The following is a 10553-nucleotide window of genomic DNA, read 5'->3' as shown; positions in this document are numbered from 1 at the left end:
TCAAATATTTCATAAGCTATACTGAACAGCAATGTACCAAGGTTATAAATACTGTAATACAAATTGTGAGTCTCTCAAGCAAAAGGAAACAAACTTTGCTCCAAAATGTGTCCATAAAAAAAATTTGGTATCAGAGTCACTAGTGAATCCTTCATTGCAATGCTGATCAACTGGCATTCAGCTCACTATAAATATTGGTTTTATGGAACTGTACAGCATAGGAACAGGCCCTTCAGCCATGAAGTCTGCACTGAACACAATGCCAAATTAAGCCTAATCTCTAGCAACAAACAATCTGCTGGAAGAACTGAGCAGGTCAAGCAGCATCTGTGGGAGGAAAGGAACTGTTGAAATTTCAGGCAGGGTTTTGATCCAAAATGTCAACAATTCCTTTCCTCCCACAGACGCTGCTTGACCTGCTCATTTCTTCCAGCAGATTGGCTGTTGTTCAAGATACCAGCATCTGCATCCTCTTGCATCTCCATTAAACTAAATCTCTTCTGCCTGTACATGATCAATACCCCCCATATTCATGTGTCTAACAGCCTCTTAATGGCCACTATCGTATCTGCTTCCATCACTACCCCAGCAGCCCGTTCCAGGCACCTACCACTAAAAAAAATGCCCTGCACATCTTTAAACGTTCCCCCTCTCATTTTCAAGTACCTAATGTACTTTAATGTTTCAAAGTGTCACTAATAACCCAACTGTCAGTCCACAAATGCACAACTTTTGTCACACAAACCACATGGTAGATAAAGATTTACAAATACAACAGAAATTTTCCTGTTCTTAAAGTTACCGTCTAGACCGATGACTTATTGGGTAAAGGTGCCTCGTGGTGCGGATGTCATTTGTGTGCAAATAACTTATACCCACATTAAATTGCTTTTCAGGGAACTTACCTGTTTACATCCAGTATTTATGTTCACGTTCAGAGTCAGAGTTATACAGCACAGAAGCAGGCCCTTCAGCCCAACTCATCCAAGATGCCTTCCTGAGCTTATCCCATTTGCCTGTGTTTGGCCCGTATTCCTCCAAACCTTTCTTGTCCACATACCTGTCCAAATGTCTTTTAAACATTGTAACTGTACCTGCCTCCACCACTTCCCATATACCCACCACTGTGTGGGTAGAACTTGCCCCCCACCCCCGGGTCCCCTTTAAATTTTTTCCACCTTAAGCCTTTGCCCTCTAGTTTTACACTCCCCTACCCTGGAAAAAAAAGCTGTGGCCATCCACCTTATCTATGCTCCTCATGAGTTTGTATACCTCAATAAGGTCACCTCTTCACTCCAGGGAAAACTGTCCCAGCCTTTTCTTACTACTCAAGCCCTTCAGTCCCGGCAACATCCTTGCAAATCTTTTCTGTACCCGCTCGAGCTTAATCACATCTTTTCATTTTGTGACTGTTGACAAGCTCTATATCTCATCCATAGGCTTGGCAGAATTTTACCTTATTTTGACAATGTTTTTAATATTTTCAATTATAAAACCAATTTTTAATTTACACAAAATTAGAGGGGGGTGGGTACAATTTATCAGTGACAATATACCATTACAGATAAATGCTTCTCGAAACAAAGTGAACATAAATCATACCTGCATTGATTTGGCACTTTTCTCACAGATGCTACAGTACACAAATTCTAATTGAAATGGAAATTTTTTTGCTTCATCATAGAGTTAAAATCCACAATTACTGCTAAATATCTAATCTTTCCAAATTTGCTTGTCTGATTTACAATTTTGATAATTGCTCTGCAGTACACATCCTTTTTTTTATTTAAAATGGTAAATTTAAATACTGATCTAACTAATATAGTACATTTTTTTAATATGCAAAATCTTTATTCATAAATACTAAAGGCCCTAGCCAGCTCACTATTTTATGAATAAACTGTACACAAGCAGTACAACCAAGGACTTCTGTAAAGTGAACTGCTGGTGCAAATGAAAGCAATTCCTACCTGTTCACTTGTGCCTGGTGGTAACATTAATTCACTTTGTGGATACATCAACTGCTTTACCTTCCTCTTCATATCTTCATCCTGGTTTGAAATAATACTATTTGAAAGCATTTGCCACAAGCTTACCAAGTCAAAAATCAAATCCTAGTCTTACAGTAAAAACTGAGTGGAAAAAATTATGAAATTGAACAATTACTCAACACATTTTGTGGCAATGGCACTTCAATAAAGGCAACATTCCAAAGAGTTGAGTGTAAAAATCTAGTGTACTATTGGGAATTGCACTGTCAAAGTGCTACCTTTATAGAGCAAAATGTTAAGCTAAGGCTTTCGTCAATTCGGTGGAAAAAAAATACCACTGCATTATTTTGAAAAGCAGGATTATCCAGCCAATATCTAATCCTCAATTAATATTAAAACTGATCATCTTAACATCACCACATTGCTGTTTGTGGGAGTCTGCTATGTACAAAATGGCTGCCAGGCTACTATATTACCTCCCCTACATTACAACAGTGACAACATTCCATCATTTGTCAGTGTTTTAGGACTTGAATGGAATTAAAGCAGCAAATCCTTTTTCTTTCTAAGAAGTCTGGAAAAGCCAGGATGACAACGGGCAGCTAAGAATGAGAAAAGGAAACTCCCAGGACTTTTACACGGAAAGAGTGGTTGGGCCACATGGAGGTGAAAAAGTGATGGAATGGAGGAAATACCAATCTGAATCATTTGCCCCAACTTTCAGAGGAGAAGAATAATGGCAAGAATAAAATACGATAGCACAACCGGATAGGCATTGGCAAAGTAATCATAGGACAAATCAGGCATCAGAGGCTAGATGGCCTACTGAGCCAGTGCAGGTTCATTGAAAGATCCATTCAATTAGTCCCAGTCCCTTGTCTTTGACCACAGCCCTGTGCAATGGTAGCACACATCTCAAAAAGCTGAAACAAGTCGCAGCAGTCTGGAAGGGCATTGGCAAAGTAATCATAGGACAAATCAGGCATCAGAGGCTAGATGGCCTACTGAGCCAGTGCTGGTTCATTGAAAGATCCATTCGATTAGTCCCAGTCCCTCGTCTTTGACCACAGCCCTGTGCTATGGTAGCACACATCTCAAAAAGCTGAAACAAGTCGCAGCCCTGGTGGAAATGCCCACAGCACTAATTAGTCTTGCAAAAGCTTGAATGTGAAAGCTGAAGCAAAGAGTTAGATAATTTACTAATTTAATGGCAATGTCACACACAAACAAATCAAATGCAAAAAGGTTTGTCTTTTATAAAAGGAGCATAACACAGGTGACAACAGTGGTGCAGAGAGTACACTGCTGCCTTGATTCAATCCTGACCTCCATTTCTGTCTACATGGAGTGTGCAACTGTCTCTGTGACCACATGAGGGTGCAAGACGACTTGGAGGTAATGTGGGGAATTCAAAACAGGATTAGTGTAAATGGGCAATTGATGGATGGCATAAAATCATGGGCTGAAGGGCCCATTTCCATGCTGTATGATCATAACTAAAATCAGTGAAAAAAATAAAACAATCAAAATGAAATCAGTCTCAAAAGAGACTTCAAGGGAAACTGCAATGTTTTGAAATGCTATGGATATCTTAGTTTTGAAAAAGACTTCCACTTTGGTAGATAACACAGATTAAACTTGATTTAACAGCTCTATTAATGTGGAGAAATGATGTACATTTTGGAAGAGAAAGCAGTTTAAAATATACTTTAAACACAAGTTCAAATACAATCTTTAGAAGTGCAAGGATATAGTACAAGGGTAACATAATTATGGGGAACCTACAGAGAGGGTACACAAGCCCTACACAGATCATGGATAGATCTTAGAGAACTGGAATATGAAACTAAAGCAAAAGAAAAGTCATATGTTGTAAAAATCCACACTTCTAAATAAAAACTGTCAAGCAAGTTCTTTCAGAAACTGCTGTGAAAACAGCTTCTTGCATTACACCAAACCTCAATCTTTTCCCACTGCAACTAGATTTACAGTTGTCCTTTAAAACACTGATGGATGCCAGCTATTCATTTTTCAACTCCCATTTTATTGTGCATTGCATTAGATACATCATTTCCAATATACTTAGTGCAGAGGAACAGCTTCAATGGAAGAGGCCTACTCTCCTCCAGAAACTAGTATATCAAGGAAGTCTGATAACATTCTCACTGCAGTTACAAGATTTGAGCAACAGATGCAGACAGTAGCTAATGCTCAAACATTTCCTTTACAACATTGGAGGCCTTTCAGCCCATCAAATTTATGCCATCTTTGGAGCAACCTCATGCCTCCACTTATTTCCCTGTAAAGTAGTCTACCTCAAGCCCATCCATTCCATCCAGATTCTCCTACACTACAGGCAATTTGCAGCAGCCAATTAACCTACTAATTAGTGCATCTTTGGTACGAGAGGGGAAACCGTTGCACCAAGAGGAAATTCTCATGGTCACAGAGAACATGTAAACATTGCACAGACAGCACAAGAGGTCAGGATTGAACCAGGGTCCCTGGAGCTTGAAGCAGCAGCACTACCTGCTGATCCACCATGCCACTACGCAAATAAAAAGTTTTAAAAGCAACTACTACCTGCATCCATGGGTGATTAAGTGCATCTTCTGTTGAGAGTCTTTTTTCTGGATCTACAACAAGCAACTTCTTCACCAAGTCCTTTGCTAAAAAAGGACAACAGAATCAGATTTATTATCACTGACATGATGTGAAATTTCTTTTGCAGCAGCAGTACAGTGCAAAGACAAAAATCTATAAATTACAAAATTAAACAATGCAAAAAAAAGGAATAACGAGGTAGTGTTCATGAAATCTGACGGCAGAGGGGAAGAAACAGTTCCTAAATCTTCAGGCTCTGTACCTCTTCCCTGATGGTAATAACAAGTAGAGGGCATATTCCAGATGGTGAGGGTCCTTAATGATGGATGCCACCTTCTTGAGGCACCCCCTCTTGAAGAGGTTGTCGATGGCACGGACGGTTGTGCCCATGATGGAGCTGGCTGAGTCTACAACCATCTGCAGCCTCCTGTGATCCTATGCAGTGGAGGATCCATGCAAGGCCGTGATGCAAGCAGTCAGAATGCTCTCTATTGTACATACGGTGACGTACTAAATCTCCTCAAACTCCTAATGAAGTAGAGCTGCTGGCATGCCTTCTTCATGATTGCAATGTGAGCCCAAGATAGATCCTTTGAGTTGTTGATGCCCAGAAACTTGAAGCTGCTCACCCTTTCCACCGCTGACCCCTCAACGAGGACTGGGATGTGTTCTCCCAACTTCCCCTTCCTGAAGTCCACAATCAGTTCCTTGGTCTTGCGGACGTTGAGTCAAGGTTATTGTTGTGACAACACTCAACCAGCCAATCTATCTTGTTCTGATAAGCCTCCTCATCGCCATCTGAGATTCTACCAGCTACAGTGTTGTCATCGGCAAATTTACAGATGACATTTGAATGGTGCTTAGCCACATGGTCATGAATGTAGAAAGAGTAGAGCAGTGGGCTAAGCACACATCCAAGGTGCGCTTGTGTTGATAATCAGCGAGGAGGAAATGTTATTACCTATCTGCACTGACTGTGGTCTCCCAAAAAGGAAGTTGAGGATCCAGTTGCAGAGGGAGATTCAGAGGCCCAGGTTTTGAAGCGTGGTTATTAGTACTGAGGGAATGATGGTATTGTACACAGAGCTGTAATTGATAAAGAGTAGCCTGACGTCTGTCTTGCTGTTGTTTAGACCGCAAGACAGAGGTTTCGGCAGGGAAAGAGGCAGAAACACAACAGTCTTTAAGACAACATGGTTAACATCAGAACTGTAAAATCAAAAATAAAGAGAAAATTTGAAATATTTAATAGGCCAAGCAGCATCTATGGAGAGAGAAACAAAGATCATGCTGTAGCTCAATAACCTCTCATCACAACAGATAACATTCATCAGCACTCTGCGACCAAAAACACTTACCGTTTCCCACAGATGCTGCCCAATTTGCTAAATATTTTGAGTATTTAACATCAACTGTTCATTGTAGGCAAAAGTAATCTTAAATTTTACTTAGCAAAAATTACTTAGATTCCAAGGATTATATTGAAAAGATTGGCACACTAGAATGACAGATCAGATTTGAGCAAGAACAAACAGCAAATAATTTCATTTTTTTCCCTTTGCAAAACTGTCAACTCACTAAAGAAAAATAATTGACTCCTTTCCTTCATTTTACCATTAGATTACAAACCTTTTTTTTTGGTAAAAATTTAGTCAAATACTGCAAGCTATATTCCACAATCAATTTGCTGCATATTAAATCACACTAGAAAACTGAATTCTGACATGTTATAGAGATACAAGGCAATGCCTAAGCGACTGAAACAAAAAATTATTATACCCAATTTTGTTTCATTTGCCAAGTTCTTTAGGCAAAACACCAACTATTTTCCAATATGGTGGCTGAGCACAGTCTTCTAAAAGGTAGTAAATGTTGGCCCTGCCAGCAGCACTCACTTCCTGTAAAAGATTTAAAAAAAGACCTTTGAATTGTCGTGCCTACCTGTTTCAGAGACATCTACCCAGTAGTCACGGATTATTTTGTAATGACCTTTTACAATTTGATCCCTCAGTGCCATTTCCTTGTTTTGATCACTAAATGGTGGATACCCAGCCAAACTAGAGAAAAAAAAGACACAGTTAAACAGTTTTTCTTTCAGTAATTGAAAGGGGACCTAGTTATCAATGTTCCCAATTCTTAAGAAGAAATGTTGCAAGACAAAGTTTTTCCCAGACATCTGCTAACATCAAGCTCCTCTGCCTGGTCAAATAAATAACCTCGACATGATAAACATTACAATTTTCTTTTAGAAAGTGTATTGGTCCTCAATCCAGTACCTGGAGTAATGCTGCCTCACGTGCAACACCAAAATTTTATGGACTCTCGATTATCCGCCAAATTCCGTGATCCATTGGGGAGAGGGAGGTAGACTCCTCCATTCTGATTGAAGTAGCTGCATTTTAAACAGAAGCCATAACAACTCTATTGCTCACACACAGACTGAACAAATTATAATCCTCCACAGGCTTGACAAGGTAGATGCCAAGACCAATTCCCTAGCTATAGAATCTAGAAATAAGGGGCATTCTGTAAGAATAAGGGAGGTCAGACAAGTGAAATTAGGAGATTTTTCTTTGTTCAAACGCATTGTGAATCTCTTGAATTCTCTATCCAGAGAGTTGCAGATTCACAGAGTAGATTCATGATCAATAAACTTTTGGACAAATATGTTAAAATGAGGAAGATTAGCTACCTTACGATAGTACAAGCTCAGTGGACATAATTTTGTTATTTTCTTGTAGATTCTCCATTTAGAAATCTTTTATAAGTCAGATCAAATTTGAAGCCTGCCTTGTAATGAATTCATGATAATTTTATTAAGAATAGGCATATTCATTTTGAAGTCAGATGAACTGCACACACATTTTAAACCACTTTCTAGTCCCATTTTCTCATGTGCAAAAAACCAACATCCAATTACTTATGTGAACTTATTTACAAAATAAGAACATAGGATGTACAAAGGAAATGATGCACAATTAGATATCTAATTATTCACACCTCCATTCATTCTAGTTGAAATACCTAATGCATCATAATGCATAGAAACTCCCAATGCCAGCTGCAGGTTTGCACACAATTTAAAACCAGAAACATGTTTCTGCTTTCTTAATGATCAACAAAAAGATTTGCTAGAAACACTAGGAATTTCCTGCTATCACTTCTCTTTAAACTTGCCAAGTAGACACCAATGCTCTTCTTCAAAACTCCACGTTACAAAATGCCAGTTAGAAATACTTGTACACCATCAAGCATTGCAAATATCCAACCTGAATGCAACATATCACTTTCAATAGACAACTCAATCTAGAATTAAAATAAAAACAGAATATTTTTATTTTTTCAGTATCAATTTCCTGCTAAAAGCCATTTTCCATTGATAAATCTTGGTAAAAGTCAAGTGACCTACCATATGAAAAGTATAACCCCAAGGCTCCAGCAATCCACTGCTTTAGAATAGGAGCCTGCTCCAGCACCCAACAGCACCTCCGGAGCTAGATAGGTGGGTGTTCCGCACAACGTCTTCATCAGTGAGGCTTCTCCCACGATCTTTGACAAACCAAAGTCTGTAATCTTGACAAGGGAGAGGAAAAGATGTTTTTTCTAAAAAATTAAACTCCATTTGGTAACAGCAATAATCTCTCAAATCCTTGTTCTGCAATTAGGGATTCAAAATGAGGAGTACTATGTTCTCTGATGACTGCTAGAGAACTGAGCATTTAATAAACACTGCTTGCCTGTCTCTGGCTTTAATATATCTGCACAACCAGAGTGGTAACCTGGTTTCAACATCTTTGGGGAAAAAAAATCACTAGGACCAAGTTTTGACCAAAACGCCTCAAATAGTTTGCAAACATGACAGATGAACTATAACAACATCAGCTTTGTACCTGGGCATCTGAAAATTACATGTCAATATTATTTATTTGTTGTTTATTCACTCACAAAATGGGTGCATTTATTGCCTATCCCTATTTTCCCTTTGTTCACCAAAGTTGGTTGCTGGTGACAGTTAAGAATTAATCACATTGACATGTCCAGAATCAGAAGTTGACCAGGCAGGACAAGAATAGATATTTCTTTCCCCAGAAGTCACTGAATCAGATGAGTTTTTTTTTTTGAAGTGACAATCTGCTGGTTTCATGCAAACTTAAATGATCCAAACTTTTCATTCCTGATTTTTTTTAAAAAAGAAATAACTTCAATTTAAATTCTCCATCTGCCATTGAGAATCATCTATAATTATAAACCACTGAATACTCTTGCAGTAATGATTAGTGTTTAATGATTAGGCAAAGACGTTTCAGGGTTAGGAGCACCAAAGTTTCCTGTGTGGAAGATTAAATATTTGAATTCCCTCTAGGCTATGTGCTTCTTGAAACAATTTGTATGACAAGTAGAGCAGCACATATAGCCACGACTTTGGCGATGCCAGACCAGCAGATTTTATGGATAATTGCATGTTATTTCTATTTATACTCTAACACACTTTTAATTTTTTTTTGTTAAAGAGGTTAGACAGTATTATAGTAGTTTCTTTCACAATCAATCACGTTTAAAGAGAATGAAGGAACTGGAACCCCGATTGGCCAGGGGGGTGGAGGGACATAGGAAAAATTATTTGGTGGGCCAGATGCTGAATTATCAGGATTTTCGAATAGTCAGATAATGGATTATCAGTGTTTTGCTGTAATATAGAACACCAAGGCAGATCACAGGAACAGTAGCACAAAACTGAGACCAACACACAAAGCAACATTATAAATCGTCAGCAAGAAATGCAGTTAGGGGTAGCAACAGTTGATTTGCGCTTGCTCAGCATAATGAGAGAATATAAAGAAAATGCATTCGTGAACTGGAAGGTGGGTACATTTGATGGTCAGAACCTTTGGAACAGTAGCTTCTATTTACACATTATGGTATAGGCAGTGGAATTTAAATTTAAGTTCCATCCAAGTATAGTCGCACATTGGTCATCTCAATAATCAAATCAGTTACAGAATGTGGCTCACCATTTTGAATTTTATGCAGGAACATGTCCAAGATCAAGTAAAATTGTCACATACTCATCATGCAAACTACGTTGTGCAATAAGGACATTGGTCCAAGCATCATCTTACCTCCACAAAACTTCATTGCAACTTCTTAAAAATAAGATGCTCTTTTAATATTCATAACCTTGGCTCTACCAGCAGATGGTATGAAAGTACATCCCAACCCTTACCTTAAGAAGGCAATTCTCATCATTGTTTTTGAGCAACACATTTTCAGGCTTGAGATCTCTGTGAGTAATATTATTGTCATGAAGATACTGCAGGTAGAGAGAATCATAGGATAAAAAAATTAACTATCACCCTGTTTTTTTTAATTCAAAAATCTATTAAATAAATCATTTAATCCCCTCTCCACAACACCTTCATTTCCCTCATTCCATGTGTTCGCTTTGTACTTGAAAGTAAAGGAGAGAACGTAGAACAGTGCAGCATACGAACAGGCCTTTCCACTCACGATGTGAGTGCCGACCGTGATGCCAAATGAAACTAATCCCTCTCCCTGCACGTGATCCATAATCCCTCTATTCTCTGCATATTCATGTAAAAATCTAAAAGCCTCTTAACCATCACTATTGTATCTGCTTCCACCATCAGCTCTAGCAGCTCATTCCAGGCACCTATCACTCTGTGTAAAAATAAACTTGCCCCGTATATCTCCTTTAAACTTCCCCCACATTCTACTTAAAGCTATGCCCTTGAGTATTTGACATATCTACCCTGGGGAAAAAGATTTTGACTGTCTACCGTATCTAACCTTCTCATAATTTTATAAACTTCTCTCAGGTCACCCTTCAGCCACCCACACTCCAGAGAAAACAATCCAAGTTTGTCCAATCTCTCCTTACAGATAGTACTCTCTAACTCAGGCAGCATTCTGGTAAACACCTTCTGCTCCCTCTCCAAA

At 38.7% G+C, this 10553-nt stretch overlaps 1 protein-coding gene across 2 annotated transcripts in view; it reads right to left on the bottom strand.

Annotated features, from left to right (window-relative positions):
* Window positions 1–10553, bottom strand: part of chek2 (checkpoint kinase 2) — a 33201-nt gene that overhangs the window by 3815 nt on the left and 18833 nt on the right. Inside the window, exons 9-13 of one of the 2 annotated variants that reach the window (XM_052032035.1) lie at window positions 9820–9906; window positions 8005–8168; window positions 6537–6652; window positions 4575–4660; window positions 1971–2051 (exon numbers count right to left, since the gene is read on the bottom strand). In XM_052032035.1, the coding sequence (XP_051887995.1) occupies window positions 1971–2051; window positions 4575–4660; window positions 6537–6652; window positions 8005–8168; window positions 9820–9906 (534 nt within the window). Of the gene's footprint in view, window positions 1–1970; window positions 2052–4574; window positions 4661–6536; window positions 6653–6871; window positions 6988–8004; window positions 8169–9819; window positions 9907–10553 lie in introns of those variants that run through there. The other variant, XM_052032036.1, reaches the window with a different exon arrangement.

The sequence above is a fragment of the Pristis pectinata genome, chromosome 17 (genome assembly GCF_009764475.1).
Source record: "Pristis pectinata isolate sPriPec2 chromosome 17, sPriPec2.1.pri, whole genome shotgun sequence".
Taxonomy (NCBI): Eukaryota; Metazoa; Chordata; class Chondrichthyes; order Rhinopristiformes; family Pristidae; genus Pristis; species Pristis pectinata.
This window is presented reverse-complemented; position numbering and strand designations above follow the sequence as displayed.